Here is a 21,065-nt window from a genome sequence, read left to right on the forward strand (position 1 = left end):
AACTATTTCCAGAGGAGGGAGGATGTGTTGTGCCAGTTGTGGGCGCTTTCCTTGGAAGACAATACCAGAGGCGTTAGAAGAAGGCAGGCAAGTAGAAAACAAGGTTAGAGATAGAGTCGGATTTGAAATTGCTAGGGAATGTCTTGTTGATTAAGTTAGCTAAAGTATAGGAGGTTTGTAAGCTTAAACGGATTGTCATTCGGCCAATTTGGGAGATCAAGCAAGATTAAACCTAAATAACTCAGAGCCTCCAAGGGAGGGTGAGTTTGTTTATCCTTGCCTACCCATTCTCATCTACTAGGCACAGAAAACTGAGAAATTCAAGGATCCAATGCTTTGTTTGCTCAGCCTCATCTTTTTTAAAGTAGAATAACATTAACAGTTGCAGCTAGATTTTCTTATCCTCTTACATGTTATGTAAAACAAATATTTTATGTACTCAAAGCGTACCTCAAACAGTTGGTTTATATTATCAGCTGTCTTGGCTGACGTCTCAATGAAAAACATATTGTTCTTCTCTGCGTAGTCCTGTGCATCCTGCAACAAGTACACCATATGGTAAAAATCACATAGCAGTCATTAATACAATACCTATCAGTTGGCAATGAGCATATACTCTTACCTGCGAGGATACACTTCGATTATCATGTAGGTCAGCCTTATTCCCAACCAAAACCATTACAATACCAGGACTACCATGCTTCTGAAGTTCCTGCAGAATGGGAAAGAAAAAAAGGAGTGCTGTATTTAATCCTGAAACCAAAAATAGGGTACAAACCATAATAGAATTTCAGACCACTAAGATTGAATATAATCAACAGGTCAACTGCTAAAGAGTGTTTTAGGTACCGTATCACATCAGTGTTTCAAGCAGAAGCACAGACCGGTAATAGGGAATGGGGAGAAAACCAAGCATAATAACACAGAAGAGTAGAGGGTTGCTGGTAGTTTACCTTTACCCAATACTGTGCTTTGCTAAATGATTCCGGACTCGTTATATCGTAGACAACAATTGCAGCAGCAGCTCCTCTGTAGTAAAGTGGTGCCAAGGCAGCATACCTAAAATTGACGGGCTGTCAATTCTCATGACTTCTTGATTCGGGCAAAAACATGCATGTGCTTGCAAAGAAAGATGGATCAAATGTGCATAGAATACGTGCTGAAAAGTATCCCAAATTAGTTATCTAAAATAAGTACTGGCTTACAACACCAAATTACCTCTCTTGCCCAGCAGTATCCCAAATTTCAAACTTCACTATTGTTGAATCTTCCAATGCCAATGTTTGTGATAAAAAAGATGCACCAACAGTTACCTGTAACCATTTGAGAAGATAAGTTGGGGAATGGAAATGCTGCAACTGAAAGTAAAGTTTTATTCATGGCTCGATCTGATCAAAACAGGAAATCACCTTGGAAGTAGGATCAAACTGACCACGAACAAAGCGAAGAACTATACAGCTTTTCCCAACACCTGAGTCTCCCAGCAATACCAGCTATTACAGGAAAAGGTCGAAAACATTAAACAAAGTCGTTAATCAGGTTTTACTAGATAAATCACAGTGTGTTGATATGCTTGGTAGGGCCACTGATGCAATGAATGCATTAACTTCTATACCAAAAGTGTTCAATTATCCATATATACACTACACTTATGTCCCTGCTTCTACTTCTAAGCTAGATATAAAGCATAGTAACAAAAAAGAAACACAACCTCAAATTTTAATAGCCACTATAACAAGCAATATATTTTGTGGGGTAGTTGAAATTTTGATTCCTTGGAAATTGTAAAAACCAATACAGCACATAAGGCAGTGTGTTTGGCATATGCTCATGTGAAGAACATACAAAAAGGTTGAATGAGGCAGAATGCTTGCATGAGGCACCTTGTGCAAAAAAAACATCCACCATGAAAAAAAAAACTGAGTATGTACATATACCGCTTATGGTAGTTAAAATGATCCCCTAACATATTAAGTATACTGAATTCTAGATCACAGTCATTGTTAATGAGCAGAAACAGACAAATGACAACCTGCTGAGTATATTAGGTATTGCAATATGCAGATTCACTGGGTAAGCTCCCAAAAACCCTTGGCAGGGATGAAATGTTAAGCAATTGAATGATATACAGCATCATAGTATCTGAGCATTAAGAGCATACTAGACAAGTTTCAGTACATACACGACGTTTTTATGTGCTTTTAAGCATTTAAAATTTTTTCCGTCCATGACTGCTTTCAAAATTCTTCGCTAGAGCATCTAGGGAAGGTGAGCCTAAATATATAGCTGACATGCTGGTACCACAACCAATGCTAAGCCAAGAGAAGCAATCAAAAGAAGCGAAAGAAAATATGAAATCAACCACCATAATAACAAAAGGTAAAGAGGGTGGAGTTTGGCTAACCTTAGCACGCAAGTCCTTTGAATCAGTGGCAGGAGAGTTATCATTGCTGATAGTGTTCAGCCCTCCAGTACTTCTAGCTGAAAATGGGGAAAAACATACTGCGTTAGCTTTATATACCTAGACATTAACTAATTTGACTATCTTCTGCTCGAACTGTATGATCACCAACCACATATCACATTTTCCTACACCATGTCGTCACATTAAATCCCCAAATTAACTAAAGAAACAACTAAGTCCACCACCACAGGCTTTGTGAACACGGTCTTTCTTTTTGGCGGCGATGAGCACGCAACCGCCACTTCCAATCAATCCAATCCAATTAATCTACAAAGCACAGCCCAAAACCCTAAAACACACACCGCGAACTGAGCGTATTCGCGGCTTAAACCACTACACATCAAACCCGCACCAGAACCAGTGCTAAACTTTTAATCTGTCATCTCCGGCCACTAATTGAAGACAAAATACAACGATCCTACACCTGAACCTTCGAATTTTTAATACTCGAGAAAGGAGGTGCAAACCTGGCACGGAGGAGGAGCAACCCATAGCTCACGATGCCCGCCGGCGTCGACGGGGCTAGCGCACCGTGGCACAAGCGCGGCAACCGGCGGGAGGGGGATCGGGCCTTTGCCCTGCCTCCGGCTCCGGGTAGGTCCGCCGCAGTTTTGTCCTTTCTCGTCGGTGGTCTGGACTCTGATGAATCTCGTTGTCGTTGCGATGCACGCGCGACGCGTTGCTGGCTTGCTGCTGCTCGGGGTCGGGGAAAGCCAGGTCGTTGGGCGCTCGGGCGTCATGGGTGGGCTTGTCAGTGGACGATCTGAGAGAGGTGCAAAGTTTACCCACGGTGTTTGGGCCGGGCTGTATTGCTAGAATGGTCCTCATGCATTCTGGCGTGATTAGGCCTTTTTGTGATAGTGATGCGCAAGTTGTTTTCCTTTTCTGGAACTATTTTTTCTTCTTTTTTTCCTATAAAAACCGTATATGATAGATAGATCACTTAACGTAAATACGAGTACCTGTGTAGATTTGGATACCTTAACTTGAGTGGATAGGTAAACAACCTAACTAATCTATGCTACAAATGATATTTTTCTTAATCAGAATTTGTGAAAAAGAAATATCATAACTGAAGAATCCATAGATCGATAGGAAACACAAGAGGTTCACTGTTCTGCGATTTTAGTTGGAACCGAAAGATGAAGAATCAAGATAAGTACGACATCGATGTTTTTGAACTGCTAGACATTTCTCATGTTCTTTGCAACTTGCTACCGGGTGTTCGGGAGGAAATTCTCCTGCACATTCTTTCATATTTGCTTGTTTTCTTTTTCTCTGTTTGAGTGAAGATGCAAATGCAGCGCAAGCTCTGCAACAGGGCAGCACTCCTTTTCCCTCGAAACTGCCTGCAAACTTGATGAAACTTCACTGATCTGGCGAAACTTTCATCTGGATGTACGCATTCGTCTCCATGCCCTCCATTCATTGCTACCCTCGTAGTGGAACTGAACTGAACAAGGCGGCCGTGCAAGCAACTAACCGTACATGTGCGCAAAGCAGCGGAGGTCGATTGCAAAGTTGACCTGCAGCAGCGCCCCTCCGGCTGTAAAGGCAAAGCGGCTGCACTGTCCGTAGTGTGCTCGTGCAGGAATGTTTCTTCTCTTTCGCTTTCCTTCCAGTGCAGCCAGCCTCGTCTGCCCCCTGCCCTGCGCTGCATTCGGCATGCCTGATGCGTCTGAGGAAATACTCCGTAGAGGACAAGCAAAAGCAGCTCTGAATTTGGGAGCAAGGATGTGACATGCCAAGAGCCCAAAGGGAGGTGGTGGTCCATGCAGGCATGCAGCACAGAGCACACTTTCTCCTTTGCCTTTCCTAAAGGGGCTCCATTTTTACTTTGTTGCAAGAAAAGGAGGGGTAGGTTATTTTATAGGTAGACTTCTTTTCCCCAATCCTGAACTGTTGGATTCTGAAATCCAGAACTAGAGTCCAACTGATGATCATGCATCCATGCTTGGTGCTGTACTGTACCTCACTGCTATAGAGTCAAATTAGTAAGATCAGGTTAAAGGTGTTACTGCTAAGAAGTCTAGTTGTTGGTTTCGTGCAAGATTTTGCTGTTCTACACGTATCTAAGGTCTTTGTAGAATTGTAGTTGGTGGTGGTGCCCTCATCAGCGAAACGGATGGTTGGAAATCTCTGGTTCTAGACAGCTATGGCTCTGAGTCTGAGCATGCAGATATCAGTTTGTAGTCTTGCTTAGATATTCTATAGTGTTTCTTTGTGAAACTGTTCGTGAAGACCTTGTGCAAAACTTTGAGCCCACTCCTGAAATACAGTAGGATGCTGAGCTCGACAGTATTGGTTTCTTCCATCAAAGTCAGAATTCAGAAATGTACTGTTTCAGACCTGATAGCCACTGGCTGACACAGAACGGTCTGCTTCGTGCAACTCGATTGGATGTTTCGTCAAAGTTGCCGGACGAGTCAAGCCACATTGCAACTGCAAAAACCAAGGACAGGAGAGAAAATACAGCTACGTCTATCTGGTAAAGCACCAAACTGATATTTTTACCAAGCTATCTATACTGTATTTGGTAGAGAGACAATGATGTAGTACGGGGTAAGGTGGTAGTTTCACTTGCAAGTTACCAGCTCCAATTACCAGGTCACCTAAAAGTTTAGTAGTTGAAGTCACTAGAACCAGAAGCTAGCATAGCATGAGATGTGGCCACTCAAGTCACCACCAAACCAGGCCTTGCGGGACACTGCTGTTTTAGTTCTATAGGATCACTAGGATCATAGATCTAGCCGGTAGGATGATTCTATTTGAAATAAAAGACGCATACATGTAAAACTAGAGAGACAGAGAGGGAAAGGAGAAGGTGTTGAACCTGACACTGTAGAGGGAGAGGGTTCAGAGGACGCCATCACGTTTGTCGGTGTAGTCTGCACACGAGCAGCGATGGCCGGTGAAGATGTCGACATCGATGGAGCGGGCGCTGGTGGTTTTCCGTCACTGGCTGCGCCCCTCTCTAGATCGGATTAGGGTTTAGGTGTCGGTGGGGAGCTCGACTCAGGCGAACCTCATGATAAGAGCCGCCAGCCCCCACCTCTTTTTATAGCGCAGTGTGACATGGGCCCTCCAGCCATGGTGGGCTGGGCACCCCCGATCAGGGCGCGAATCAAAGGCCTAACTGGGTCGTTGGGTCCAGTTAGGATTAGAGATCAATCTAACAATCTCCCCCTTGATCTCCATCCATCTTTCATTTTCATATCATTTACTTTTGTTAGAGTATTTATTTCCTCTATCATTTATTGTGTATCGGCTGCCTCCTGGGTTTCTACCCAGTGCTGCCTAGGGACTCCCGGCATGCTGCCTGGGATTCTCCCCCCTCTTAACTCTCTAGCTTAGTCTCTCTTAGCCTCTCTATATATATATGTAATACTCCTGTAAACTCATCATCAAGTAATCCAAGCCTCTTGACCTTTCTCTATCATGGTATCAGACTAAACCGATTCCTCTGCTTCTGCTCCTCTCGGCGCCTGCCTCGAGCCGCGCCCGCCCCTTCACCTTCCCGCCCCGCGCGCCCAGAGCCGCCGCCATCCACGGCCCTTCTCGGCCGGTGGCGTGCCCGGTGCTGCCCTCGTCGACGCGCCTGGTGCCCCAGCCACGCGCCCATGGCCACTTCGACCTCTACCGCCTCCACCGCGGCTACCGCGATCAAGCTTCGTGATGAAGCTCTCGTCGCCGCCCAGAAGCTGGAGGAGGAGGCCCCCTCCCTGCACTCCACCAACACCGACCGCAGCCAGCAGCTTCAGACAGAGGCTGACCTCCTCAAGTCCGCTGCTGCCGTGCAGGATCGCGTTCATGCCGCCACTGACGCCCTCGAGAAGGAGCGCGCGCAGGCCAATGCCCTGGAACAGCAGGGCGCTGCCCTCCGGGATCGTCTCCGAACGGACTCCCTCCACGACGACGACTCTTAGGACGGCAGCGATCACTCTTTCTCCTCCGACGCCACAACCATCGCCCATCTGCACAACCAGGCTGCTGCTATCCAAAACATCAAGAATTTGATTCCGATCGTTCTGGACCTCCAGTCCTCCAACTACTCCAAGTGGCGCGGCTATGTCCTCATCCTCGGCCGCTTCGCGCTGAAGGATCACGTCCTCAGTGACGACTCCCGTTTCACCGATCCAGCATGGTCCCGCATGGACTGCTTGGTCGTCTCCTAGATCTTCAACACCATCTCCACCGACCTTCTGGACGTCATCCATGAACGTGACGGCGTCTCCGCTCAGGCAGCGTGGCTCGGCATCGAACAGCAGTTCCTCAACAATCGCGAGTCACGCGCCATGCTCCTTGATGCTGAGTTCCGCACCATCTCCCAAGACGCTCTCTCCATCGACGCCTACTGCCGCAAGATGAAGGGCATGGCTGATGCCCTTGCTGATCTGGGCGAGCCCGTCCATGACCGTACTCTGGTGCTAAACATCCTGCGAGGCCTCAACGAGCGCTTTCAGTTCATGTCACAGTTCATCATGCGCCAGAAGTTGTTTCCTTCCTTTGTGGACGTCCGCACCGACCCGCGCCTGGCCAAGCTCAACATGGCACCTCCCTCGGCGCCTCCATCGGCTCTCGTCGCCTCTTCCTCCACCAAGCCACCGGCATCCCAGCCGGCCTCTGGGTCTGTAACCCCGTGTCCCCAACAGAACGTCGGGGGGGCTTGTCTGGTAGTGGTAGTGGCCGTGGCCGGCGTCGTCGTGGCGGCCATGGCCAAGGCGGCTCGAACAGCGGCTCCCCAGGTGGTTCCTAGTGGCCCTCCCTCCTCAATCCGTGGATAGGGTCCATCCACATGTGGCCCGGGTCAACTCCCGGCGGCTCTCGTGGTCCACCTCCCCGCGCCGGCCCGTCTACATCGCCACAGCTGCAGCAGCACGCTTTGGTGGTCGGTGTGCCTCCAACCTACTACCCGTCGGCTCCTAGGACATACCACCAGGTGCCCACCCAGGCGCCTCATCCTGCCTGGATGCTAGCACCACCTCCAATGCCCCCTGCTTGGTCACCATGGGACCCCCAGTCCCTCGCCAACGCCTTCAGCACCGTCACCCTCACCCCACCACCGACCGCCTCGGACTGGGTGATCGACTCGGGAGCTTCGTCTCACATTACCTCCAACCCTGGTATGGTCACCGTATCTCCATCCTCCTCTTTTCCTTCCTCCATTGTCGTGGGAAATGGCGCCACTCTCTCGGTTGTTGACACCGGATACTCCACCCTTCCTAGCCCTTTCCATCTCAACAATGTCCTTCTAGCTCCTGACATCATTAAAAATCTTCTTTCTGTTCGTCAGTTCACTACTGACAATTTTGTTTCTGTGGAATTTGACCCTCTTGGTGTCTCTATGAAGGATCTCCGTACCAGGAATACCCTCCTTCGATGTAACAGCTCAGGGCCGCTCTACACCTTACAGCTCCCGTCGTCACCCTCTGACACTTGTGCTCTTATGGCCACTCCTTCTCCAACTACTTGGTATCGTCGTCTCGGCCACCCCGGCAAGGCTGCCCTTCAGAGTCTCACCCAGTCCTCTTCCATTTTCTGCAGCAAGTCTACAGATGACTCCATCTGCCATGCTTGTCAGCTTGGGCACCATGTTCGCTTGCCTTTTGCTAGTTCCTTGTCTAGAGCACCTAAATTTTTTGATCTGATACATTATGACATGTGGACTTCTCCTATTATCAGTGTATCCGGTTTTAAATATTATCTCGTTATTCTCGATGATTGCTCTCATTTTCTTTGGACTTTTCCTCTTCGATTAAAGTCCGACACCTTTACTGTCCTCTCCAATTTCTTCGCCTATGTGCACACTCAGTTTGGTTGTACCATCAAATCCATGCAATGTGACAACGGTCGTGAGTTTGACAACTCTGCGTCTCGCACTTTCTTTCTTGCCAAAGCTGTTTCCCTTCGCATGTCATGCCCCTACACCTCGCAGCAAAATGGCAAAGCCAAACGCATGCTTCGCACCACCAACAACGTCACCCGCACCCTACTCTTCCAAGCATCCATGCCCCCCTCCTACTGGGCTGATGCCCTTGCTACTGCCACTCACCTCATAAATCGCCTCCCCACCAAAACGCTGAACATGAGCAATCCCTTCTTCGCACTTTATGGCACTCACCCTACCTATCATGATCTTCGGGCCTTCGGGTGCACCTGCTACCCTAATCTCACTGCTACCACTCCTCACAAACTTGCCCCATGCTCTTCCTTATGTGTTTTCATCGGCTATTCTCCCGACCACAAGGGTTACAGGTGCCTCGACCTCACCACAAACTGTGTCATCATCTCTCGCCACGTTGTTTTCGACGAAACAACGTTCCCTTTCTCACTTCGCTGGCCCTCACCGCCTACACATGAACTGGACTTTCTAACTGATGACGTCCCTCCATTAGTCCCTTTTCTACCTGTAGGAACACCTCGCGTCGCAGCCACCTGGCCAGCACCTGCACCTCTGCGGGCTCTCTCCCAACTGGTATCTTCAGGCAACCCGGCGCCGGGATTAGGCACACCTGCGCCGCGATCTCCTCCACCCGGCTTCACTGCGCCCCTGGCATCCCCTCCACCAGCGCCCGCTGTATAGGCGCCCACAGTGCCCCCTGTACTGGTGCCCACGGCGCCTCCTGTGCAGGCACCCCCGGCTCCTTCCTTCAGCAAGCCGCCCGTCGTCCATGTCTACACCCGGTGTGCCTCCGCACCCAGCTCGCCACCTAGGTCCCCCGCTGGGGCTCCTCCTCGATGCTCTGGCATGATTCCCTCTCCACCGCGCTACATCAAGAGTGGTCCTTCACTGCCAACAGGAGCGGTATTCATCTCGCCACTCGCCAACTCCCATGGCATGGCGAGCCGCGGAAAGTCCAGATACAAGCAACCTCGTCTTGCTCTACACATCGAGGCTCTGTCCCCACTTCCGAGGTCCTGTCGTGACGCCCTTGCCAATCCGCACTGGCGTCGGGCCATGGAAGAAGAATTCACCGCCCTCCTGGACAACCACACTTGGGATCTAGTTGCTCGGCCTGCCAAGGCAAATGTGGTCACCGGAAAATGGATCTTCAAACACAAGTTTCATGCTGATGGCTCCTTGGACAGATACAAGGCTCGTTGGGTGCTCCATGGGTTCACACAACACCCCGGAGTCGATTATGATGAGACTTTCAGTCCTGTCATCAAGCCTGCTACCATTCACACTGTCCTCACTCTGGCTCACTCTCGAGACTAGCCGATCCATCAACTTGATGTGAAGAATGCTTTCCTTCATGGGACTTTGTCAGAAATAGTGTACTGCTCTCAGCCCACTGGCTTTGCCGATCATGCTCTTCCCGACCACGTCTGCAGGCTCAACAAGTCCCTCTACGGTTTGAAGTGGGCACCGCGAGCATGGTACAGCCGATTTGCTTCTCATCTGCTATCTCTGGGTTTCACTAAAGCTAAGTCCGACACCTCCCTTTTCATCTATCACCGCGGCACTGAGACAGTCTATTTGTTCCTATATGTGGATGATATTGTTGTTACAGCCTCCTCTCAGCCGCTCCTATACCGAGTGATTGATGCACTGAAGAAGGAATTTGCCATGAAGGATCTTGGTTCCCTACACCACTTTCTTGGCATAGCAGTTCAGTGACAGCAGGACACTCTATTTCTCTCACAGCGTCAGTACACTCTGGATATTCTTGCTCGCCATGGCATAAGTGACTGCAAGCCTTGTTCCACTCCTATTGACACTTGTGCCAAAGTTTCTGCTAATGCCAGCCCCTCTGTTGCTGATCCTACAGCATATTGCAGCCTTGTGGGTGCTCTCCAGTACCTCACTTTCACCCGGCTCGACATCGCGTACGCTGTTCAACAAGTCTGCCTACACATGCATGATCCTCGGGAAGTTCATCTTGTTGCTGCCAAGTGGATTCTTTGCTACCTTTAGGGCACTCTCAACTTTGGTCTTGTCATTCCTCGCTCTTCCCCGACTCAGCTCATCGTCTACACCGCCGCTGACTGGGCTGGCTACCCTGACACCCGATGATCCACCTTCGGCTATGCTGTTTTCCTCGGTGGTAGCCTCATCTCCTGGTCGTCCAAGCGCCAACCCACTATTTCACGGTCAAGTGCTGAGGCCGAATACTGAGCAGTTGCCAACGGCATCACCGAAGCCTCCTGACTGCGGCAACTTCTCCAAGAACTACATCATCCTCTAGAATCTGCCTGCCTCGACTACTGCGACAATGTCAACGCCGTCTACCTCTCCACCAACCCTGTTCAGCATCAGCATACCAAGCACATGGAAATCGACCTTCACTTGGTCCGGGAACGGGTCACCCTTGGGGTTGTCCGTGTACTTCACGTTCCCACCACATCGCAGTTCGTCGATGTCTTCACCAAGGGTCTTCCTTCTTCTATTTTTATGGACTTTCGCTCTAGTCTGAACGTTTGTTCTAACGATGTTTCGACTGTGGGGGGTGTTAGAGTATTTATTTCCTCTATCATTTATTGTGTATCGGCTGCCTCCTAGGTTTCTACCCAGTGCTGCCTAGGGACTCCTGGCATGCTGCCTGGGATTCTCCCCCTCTTAACTCTCTAGCTTAGTCTCTCTTAGCCTATCTATATATATGTAATACTCCTGTAAACTCATCATCAAGTAATCCAAGCCTCTTGGCCTTTCTCTATCAACTTTTGTTCATTCCATTATAGATTAGCGCATAGAGCATGTCTCATCGTCATGGTCCATTGCCAATAGATTTAACAGCTATAACACACCACTCTGTTCTGAAATAGATATTTATCTTTGGGCCTTCTTTTGTCTAGGAATTATAGGCTTTCCCTTAAACCCATGTCGGCTACATGTTCTCTGAACACGTTGGGTGGTAAGCCTTTTGTAAGCGGATCTGCGAGCATCTTTTCGGTACTTATATGCTCAAGACTTATGACATGATCTCAGACTTTATCTTTCACAACATAATACTTTATGTCAATGTGTTTGGCAGCACCACTTGACTTATTGTTGTGAGCATACTGTACTACCGGATTATTATCGCAGTATAACTTAAGTGGTCTATAGATGTCGTCAACCACCTTCAAACCGGGTATGAACTTCTTTAGCTAGTTCATCTGCCCTGTTGCCTCATAACACGCTACAAAACTCGACATACATTATGGACGATGTAGTGATGGATTGCTTTGAGCTTTTCCATGAAATAGCTCCTCCTGCGATAGTGAATACATATCCAGACATGGATTTTCTATCATCTCCCGTATAATCAGAATCTAAATACCCCACTCTATGGAGTGAATCCGATCTTCTATACGTCATCATAAGGCCTTTCGTTCCTTACAAATAACGCAAGACTTTCTTTACTAATTCCTAGTGTTCTGTTCTAGGATTGCTCTAGAATCTGCCAAGTAACCCGATAACAAATGCTAAGTCAGGACGCGTACATACTTAAGCATATTGCAAGCTTTCGATAGCTGAAGCATATGGAACCGCTTTCATTTGATCGATCTCATATTGGTTCCTAGGGCATTGAAAATCCCCATATCTGTTGCCCTTGACTATAGGAGCAGGTGAGGGACTACATTTGTGCATACTAAATTTCTTTAAGATTTTTTCTATGTATGTCTTTTGTAACATTCCTAATACCCCTTTACTTCTATCTCGGTGAATCTCGATCCCTAGAACGAACGAAGCTTCACCAAGATCTTTCATATCAAATTTTGAGGACAAAAACTTCTTTGTCTCCAGTAGTAGACTGATATCACAACTAGCAAGTAAGATGTCGTCCACATACAGGACAAGGAAGATAAACTTCCCATTCTTAAACTTTGCATAGACATAATTGTCATCCACATTCTCTTTAAACCCAAAATTCCTTATTGTCTGATCAAACTTCAAGTACCACTGTCTTGAAGCTTGTTTTAATCCATAAATGGATTTCTTTAGGCGGCATCCCATTCGTTCTTTTCCTTCCATGACAAAACCTTTCGGTTGTGTCATGTAAACATTTTTCTCCAAGTCTCTGTTGAGAAATGTCGTCTTTACATCCATCTGATGTAATTCTAAATCGTAATGTGCCACTAATACCATTATGATTCTGAAGGAATCCTTACATGAGACTAGAGAAAAGGTCTTATTGTAATCAATCCCTTCTCTTTGTGTAAAGCCTTTTGCCATAAGTCGAGCTTTATATCTCTCTATATTCCCTTGAGAGTCAAGTTTTGTTTTGTAGACCTATTTATAACCTACTATTTTGGCTCCTTTAGGAATTATTTCTAAGTCCCAAACTTTATTGGCATTCATTGATTTCATTTCATCTTCCATGGCCTTAAGACACTTTGATGAATGATCACTTCTCATGGCTTCTTCAAATGAGGTGGGATCATCCTCCATTTGAAATTCCTCAGTGTTGTATACTTCATAATCAGCAGGAATAGCTGATTTTCTAACTCTTTGAGACCTTCTAGGGGCCTCCACATTTGGCACATCTTCTGTTTGAGGCTGTTGTTGCTCCCCCTCATGTGTGGCAATAGGTTCTATAGGATCCTAAAGAACAGGTTCCTCATCATCATTCATTGTTGCCACAGGTGGAATAACAACAGGTGCTGGCACCACAGTATCTTGTACTGTTGGTACAGCGACACCAGGTAGTGAGAAAAATGGCTCATGAATCATTGGAGTGGGCGCATACACTCACTTCTCTTCAAGGTCAATTTCTTGAGCTACCATGCTCCTCCTCATTATTTCATCCTCTAGGAAGACAGCATGTTTTGTTTCCACAAACTTTGTATGTCTGTCTGGACAGTAGAAACGAAAACCTTTTGACTTTTCTGGGTAACCAATGAAATGGCAACTCACTGTTTTGGGATCTAGCTTCCCAATGTTTGGGTTAAATACTTTAGCCTCAGCAGGACTCCCCCCCCACACGTAAGTAGTTTAGTGAGGGTACTCTTCCTATCCACAACTCATACGGTGTTTTGGGCACCGACTTGCTTGGTACTCTATTGAGAATATGAATGGCAGTTTTTAACGCCTCCATCCACAGGCTCAATGGTAAGGTGGAGTAACTTATCATACTACGCAACATATCCATCAGGGTATGATTGCGCCTTTCAGCTACTCTATTCTGCTGAGGTTCGCCCGGTGTAGAATACTAGCTACTATGCCATTTTCCTGTAAGAACCTTGCAAAAGGTCTAGGAACTTATCCATATGGGGTATGTCGACCGTAGTACTCCCCCCCATGGTCGGACCTGACTATCTTAATCTTTAAATTATGTTGGTTTTCAACTTCTGCCTTAAATATCTTAAATTTATCCAATGCTCCTGTTCTCTCTTTGATTAGATAAATGTAGCCATAACGGGAGTAATCATCTGTGAATGTTATGAATGAATCATAACCATCCACACTCTTTACAGGAAACGGACCACAGATGTCTGTGTGAATAATCTGTAAAATTCCTACGTTTCGTTTGACATCTTTCTTAATTTTCTTTACATACTTTTCTTTTATGCATTCTCTGCATTGTTCTAAATCTGAGAGCTCTAATAGAGGAAGAATATCATTCTTAACTAGTCTTTATATTCTCTCCCTCGAAATATGACCTAAACGACTGTGGCAGAACTACCCGAAATAGCACACTTACGGAGGCGCTCGTCTTCCACCAGACACTAAGCACCCCAAAAGCAAGCTACAGCGGGCGGTATCCGTCAGGCATACCCCAAGGGAGAACCCGAAAGATCCACATTTTTCCCAAGGATCCAATAATGAGAATGAGTTACAATACTTGTCCACTTCATACACTAGAGTTTCTTAAAAAGTACATTATTACAATACCAAGTATCAGAGTACGGAATGATAAACAGCGGAATTTAAAAATATACATCTAGCGATAGGGATGAGCATCCGTCTGAGCCCACCAGAAGAATCCTCCACACAAGGTACTTCTCATGCATCACCTGCAATAGGGGTAAAATAAACCCTGAGTACACAATGTACTCGCAAGACTTATCCGACTAGAGGGAATAATTTCCTGACTCCAAGGAATATGCTAAGCTTTATGGTTTGCTGGCTTCTTTTTGCAGAAAGCAATACTAATAGTGAGTCCTTATTTATGTATTATTATGAGCCATATTAAGTTATCATCTAGCCAGCCTATATAAGCACATGTTCTACTTTCAAGCAAGAGTTGAGCAATCAGTTCCATTTCTTCTCCTTCCAACTTTTAGTTCTTACTATGGTGCTAAACCGTAGACAAGCCGTATCGGATTTCTCGGCGATTCGCGAATCAATGTGCCTAGCTGGGTGCCCGAAAACACACGCCCTGCTTATACCCCAGGCACAAGCAAGACTAACCCATCACTCTCCTATCCCAGGTGTCTAGGTCTCCGTCCAAACTTGGACTCCAAGCCCCCACTCGTGAGTCTCGGACTCAGTGTGGTGCAAGGACCTCCACCATCTTCGCCTTCAATTAGTCGGTCCGGAAAGAGCCGGATCCATGATAAGAGAGCAACGAGTCTTCCCTACGCCCATACCCAAGTATGCGCTCAGGACAATAAATCTATGACTTGCCTAGAGTCATATGCAACGACAGGTCCTTAATTGACACAGATAGGGAAAAAAAGTGTAACGGAGATATGCTCTGTTGGCCGTAGGACACAACCCCTTACACCCACCAATACCCAAACCATATCCCTGTTTGGTTACCATTTACCTTTACCATTTTATCACGAGTGATCATGTTTATCACATACTTGCGAGTAACGGCAGGTTACTCACACTACCGATATCCTGAGCATAGCAGCTACTCGACCTGTACTAGTAGGACTCATGGGTAGATATATTTATGCATGTAGTTTCTATAAAATGCCTATAACTTAAATGCACATCATAGATATATATTCAGTGCTCATTTAAAATAGGGGTTATGCACCGGGGCTTGCCTTGGGTAGGCGATAGGTCAGCAAGGTCAGCACCAGTAGGCTCTGGGGCTCCCTCCTGCACGAGGATCTCCTCCTCATACTCCTCAATCACCTCGTCGTACTCCTGTTCGTCGATGGGCACAAAGTCTACTAGCTCGCGATCTACATGAAATGATGATGCCATGCTTAATCATATGACAACAACAACTCTTAAAATAAAAATACATCGATTTAACTACTAAGCTAGTGATACCGACCATGGTGCTAAGCTACTTATTGTTACCGATAACAAGTTTGAAATATGACATTCATTATTATTATAGCAACTACATGTATTCTTACTCCTAATACCGATTTACACTATATACGATAAAACAAGGGTAATAGCTACTCGATCTAGCATCCTACTCTAGGACTACGAATTTTACAGCAAGTATATACCAACCTAGTGAGTCTACCGTAAAATTTTTATAGCTAAAACTATTACCAATTTACCATAAGAATTCCTACAATTATTAATCTACATAATACTAAGCCCTTTAGTTTGAATTTATGAAACTACCATCATCACGGCTAACTGTAACCAAACTGTACTAACAAGTAGATGATAATTTTGCAAACCTACAAAATTGGTTTTACTATTTTGGACCACTATACAATTCCCTACAAATTATCAAAGTTCAGCTTGAAAACTTAATTGAATAAACGTTAACAAATTCGCTGGGAAAAATGAAAACCACTTTCGAGCTCGCGGCCCACCTAGCGTCGGCTTGGCCCAAACCAAATTCCCGCCTGCGCGCACGTGAAGACACCGGTGTGGCCTAGCTAGGCGCGGCCCACGCGCGCCAGCGGCCCACAGGAAAGCACACCCATGCGCGCGCCACAATATGCAAAAGAGTCCTCGGGTTCTCATCAAATGACAACATGGTCCATTCCACTATTCCCTCCTCTCACTGACTCTCGCACTTAACCCCTTCGCTTACTCCAAATTCACATAGCGATGCCCCTGGCCGGACTAAACAGAGCCGCGACCTCCCGGCCAGACGTTGGCGAGCACCGACCCCGCCGGCACACCCCAGCAACCCCACGAGCTTCCTCGTGCTACGCGAAGTGGATTGAGGTAACATACGCCCAAAATGGCGTGTCACGCAGGCATGGCCACATGCCGTGGCGGTGACTGTCCGAGGTAGCCCGACGCCGGTGAAGCCACCTACTTGAATGCCTCAATTGCTACTCGGGGACCACCAGTAGGCTACGTTAAACAAAGTAGCAGTCCTAATTGGTTCGCTACTACCTTCAATCGCATCGACCACGAAAACGGCATCTACTGACGTCTGTCGGGGATGACCACGCGCGCCAGTGAACTTCTACCCTAATCGAGTCGACCAGCTACTCTAGGAGTGAAAGAACCTCACCAGCGGTGTGACGGACAGACTGGGCAAAGGCGCGAGACTCGGCAAGATGGTTGGCCATGAACAGGGGGTCACGCTAGTTCCTGGCGAGCACAGCGATGGCGTCTCCGGTGACCCGCTGCTCCGCCGATGAAACCACTGCACGATCGTGATACCCAGTCAACTATTACTCATGGCATGACCTAAATGAAACAACGAAGCGCCCCCGACGCCCTGCCCGTGCGCCCGCTCTGGCGGCCATGGCGGACCGCCACGAGGGAAATGCCCCGTCTCACCTCGCTGAAGGCCGAACGAAAGTCGGGGCGGCTTCACTCACATGACAACTATTTGGGCTAGTAGAGGGCATGGTTAATTAGAAACGGTGGAGTGGTTGAGGCCAATTTTAGTGGCGTGCTCTAAAGACTTATGGCGGCCGGTGGTGACAGAATTCCAAAAATGGTGTCCTTCCTTTGTACCTCTGCCACAAAGACCAATTTGGCGTGACGCTGTCCTTCCACGACCACCACACGTGCATGAAACACAGACAAGGGGCAGCGCCTCGATTTGGTTGCTTGGTGTGGCTCGGCCGGCCAATGACCTTGCAGGCGAAATGGCCAGCACCGCTAGCATGGCCTTAAGCGTAGGTGTGAGAACGCAACAAGCCGGACACGCCCACGCGCACGTACTGCCGTCGTCAATGGGAGCAGTACCCGGACGGCAGCGCCAGACAGCGCGTGATGCGAGCGACGCGACGCGACGCGAGCAGCAGCCACGGCGGACGCAGAAGGGGAAGCAGAGCCGCCAGTCATGGCCGGGCCAAGCGCACGCCATGCCAACATAGACAGCAGGGACCCAAACCGATAGTGCCAGGCCAACGCGTGGGTGCACACACGCAGACGCGACGGCGGCCAGCTCGGAGACGCTCGTGGCACACCAGCGCAGCAGTGCAGTGTAGCCAAGGTAAGGCAGTGCCCGGGACGGCCAGTGCAGCAGCTCGCGTGTGGCGTGCTCGCACAAGCACAGCAGTGGCGACACGGCCAGCTCGGTAGGTCTAGCTGGCGGCCAGCAGCGGCAACATCAACGCCAGGCAGAGGCGGTGACTGCGGCCGGCGCCGGCTTGGCTGAACCATGTGACGTGCACGCTTTTTAAAGTTGTTGCCAATTCCTACCCGATGGTCCAAACGCAAAACCAAATCATCTATACGCAAGAGGGCACGTAGGGCTATCGACCAAAGCCAGGACATCGCGCCACTTCCTAAGCCGATCGCTCTACAAAAATTGCCAAAGGTGGCTTCGTCGATCCAATTACGGACTTAACGCAAAACGAACAAACCACGATGGTTCCGCGTCGAATTCAATTTCTGAACCTCCTGATATGCTAGCTAGCGAACCTTGTCCTCGACCACACATATTTCATCGTCGCCTACGAAGTACGTACTACCAACTCTATCAAAGTTCACATAATCGTTCTATGGCATTTTTGTTCGATAAAAATTTGGTTAAAATACTAAACAATATTATGTGACATGAAACGTAACATTGATTTATACTTCCTGTTATACACATTTGCACATAAGTAAGATGCTCATGCAGTGTTTTAGCAAGAACAGTACAATGTAACACCGAGGGTGTTACAACGACAGTGTCATAATTTCGACATCGCATCGTGAGCTCTCTTTCGTTTTCTGTTTACATGCACAAACGAGGATACATTCACATTGTCACACGTAGTGTTCCCATCATCGCATACAATATTTACATCATCATGTAGTGATAACAAATAAAGCTCATTTTGTAAGATAGCAAGATCAACACATTCATTATTAAATGTTATCTTACATTTGCCATTTCCAAAATGGCAATCATATCCATCATTGTCCAAGCACGAAACACTAATCAAGTTTCTCTGTAATGAGGGAACATAAAGAACATCTCTAAGTATAAGTGTGAAGCCATCAACAAGCTCTAGAGAAAGATCGCCAATGGCTTCAACATTTGCTCGGACTCTATTTGCAACTTTAACGTGTCTTTCGCTTCTTTGCGTAGTCCTCATCAAACGGAATCCCTGTAAAGAATTAGCAACATGAACAGTTGCACCTGAGTCAATCCACCAAGTAGATTTAGAATACTGTACATATAGGGATTCATTTATGAACGTAATAATATTCTCACATTTCTTTGCCATGATCATCTTTAAGTAATCGGGGCAATCTTTCTTATAATGTCACGTCTTCTTACAATAGAGACACTGGTCTTTCTCTACTGTGAACTTGTTCTGCTGAGGCTGATGCAGCATGTGACCCTTTCCCTTTGACTTTGAGGAGAAGTTAGTATTATTATTCTTTTTCTTATTGTCTTTCAGATAATTGATAGTGCCACCATTGGCAGCTTTTATTCTCTCATCCTCTTGCACACACATAGCCATGAGCCTCTCCATGTCCCATTTCTCGGGCTATATGTTGTAGTTGACAACAAAAGTGTCAAACTCTTTTGGCAAGAAAGCAAAAATCAGATGGATAAGGAACTCTTACTTGAGAGCCAGATCCATTGGTTTTAGCTTGGATGCCAAATTGTTCATCCTTAGTATGTGCTCTCTTATGCCACCATTACCTGAGTACCTCTGTCACCAGCTGCTTTATCAGCTGGGTAGCATGTCTTTGAAGAGCCAGTGAACTGACTCTTTATTCTTTCGAGGTACTCGGTGACGGTGTCATACTCTGGTATTGAGCCCACAACTGTAGGCTCAATCATGTTCTTTATCATAGCCAAATATTTCTTGTTGGCAGTGACCCACTTCCTATGCTCAAGGTCATAGAATATTCTTTGAGATACAAAATCCCTCTCTTTGGTTGCCCAAGCGGCATCAGCCTCGTTTGTCTCCCTCACCAGTGCCACAGGCTCAGTGGGACACGGTGAGGTGACTACCGAGTCCACCTCAGCCAAGATGAAGTCCAGGTCAACCTTTTTCTTCCACTCCATGTAGTTATCACCTTTGAGAGTGGGGATCTCTTTGATATAACCCATCAAGTTGTATCCGCCTGAAAACACAATTCATATAGAGTGAGAACATAAATAATAACAATAATAGTTGCATGTCTTAGTTCCAACGTTGATCAAAATTAAAAACATACAATTGTCATCTACACTAATTCTACATCACTGTTGGGCAGAAATAGAATTAATGCATGACAAATCATCATAATATTACCATTAATCAACGTTGGTCAGAATAATAACAATATTATAATCAATTAAAACATATCTATTTTCAAAATTAAATTCTCCCGTTGGTTCAAATTTAATAATGAAAATAACATCTTTAAATATGCAGCGGAAAAATAATCTCAATTTAGTGAATTTTACCCACAGGAAAATTCTCTTTTCTATTTTCTTTAAGCCATTAATCAATTTCCAGGAAATAAACATTTACTGGAAAAAGAAAAAGAAAAAAACTGATTCAAAATGAACACTGTTCAACAGCCCAGCCGGAAAAACGCCCCGGCCCACTCTGCTTGCGCGCGCGCTATGCCTCCCAGGCCGCAACCTGGGCCTGGGCCGATAAAGCCGCCCGCCCGCGCGCTCCCGCCTGGGCCGGACGCCGGTCCGATCAACGCTAGCGGTTCATATGAGACCAGACGGTCACGCGCGCGTTCACTCGAAATAAAAGCCGACGCCGCGGCGACCCCAGGAAACCCTAGCTTCATTCTCTGCTGGCCTTTCTCTCTCTTCGTCTCGCTCCGTTCTCTCCTCAGCGCAGCAGCACCAAGCAGCCGAGCGAAAGCAAGCACGACGATGGCGCTATCGTCGGTCCCCACACCGGCGTGTGCGCTCCCCAGCGGGTGAGCACGTCGCCGTCGATCGGTCTGGGCGGTGGTGCCCTGATCCCCTCCAAAACCCTAGATCTGAGCCGGCCACTTCACCTCCTCTTCTATCTCGGTCCCACGACGACACGGAGACGATGATGGCGCCGTCGCCGGCCCTCTCGCCGACGCGTGCACTCCCCAGTGGGTGAGCGCGCCGCCGTCGAGCGGCCTGGCCACGGCGCCCTTTGCCCGAGCACCCGCCCACGCACCGACGAGGCGGCAGCACGGTGCGGCGGCGAGGTAGGCCTCTTCCATTTTCCCTTTTCTTTTCTTTGATTTTCCTTTCTTCTTTTCTCAGATCTATCTGATTTAGGATTGGGGATGGGGTTAGGATCGAGATTAGGGTTAGGGTTCCACTGTTTATCTTCCCCATGAAGTCTTCACGGGTTTAGGGTTCGGTTCTTACCTTCTTAAGGCCGAAACCCTCTTTTTCTTCTCCTTTTC

General features: G+C 47.4%; 1 protein-coding gene and 1 pseudogene across 1 annotated transcript; one reads left to right on the forward strand and one right to left on the reverse strand.

The window, feature by feature from the left end:
- Window positions 1-360: 360 nt before the first annotated feature.
- Window positions 361-3,190, reverse strand: LOC136506843 (ras-related protein RABF1-like). The gene is made up of 7 exons (XM_066501755.1): window positions 2,932-3,190; window positions 2,405-2,481; window positions 1,410-1,493; window positions 1,219-1,313; window positions 954-1,059; window positions 623-712; window positions 361-537 (listed from the first exon to the last, which is right to left on the reverse strand). Exons 1-7 carry the CDS (start codon window positions 2,954-2,956, stop codon window positions 376-378), a joined length of 639 nt encoding a protein of 212 aa, XP_066357852.1. The 5' UTR covers window positions 2,957-3,190; the 3' UTR covers window positions 361-375.
- Window positions 3,191-6,615: 3,425 nt separating this feature from the next.
- Window positions 6,616-7,248, forward strand: LOC136468812 (uncharacterized; annotated as a pseudogene).
- Window positions 7,249-21,065: the final 13,817 nt, after the last annotated feature.

This window comes from Miscanthus floridulus, chromosome 1 (genome assembly GCF_019320115.1).
Source record: "Miscanthus floridulus cultivar M001 chromosome 1, ASM1932011v1, whole genome shotgun sequence".
Taxonomy (NCBI): Eukaryota; Viridiplantae; Streptophyta; class Magnoliopsida; order Poales; family Poaceae; genus Miscanthus; species Miscanthus floridulus.

Bases quoted from the DNA above. Each gene is read 5' to 3' on its own strand.
- LOC136506843 (XM_066501755.1), bottom strand. From the start codon at position 2,956: ATGGGTTGCTCCTCCTCCGTGCCAG. The intron at 2,482-2,931 runs GTTTGCACCTCC...CCCCATTTTCAG, and splicing joins TTGCTCCTCCTCCGTGCCAG to CTAGAAGTACTGGAGGGCTG. The intron at 1,494-2,404 runs GTTAGCCAAACT...TTCCTGTAATAG, and splicing joins CAAAGGACTTGCGTGCTAAG to CTGGTATTGCTGGGAGACTC.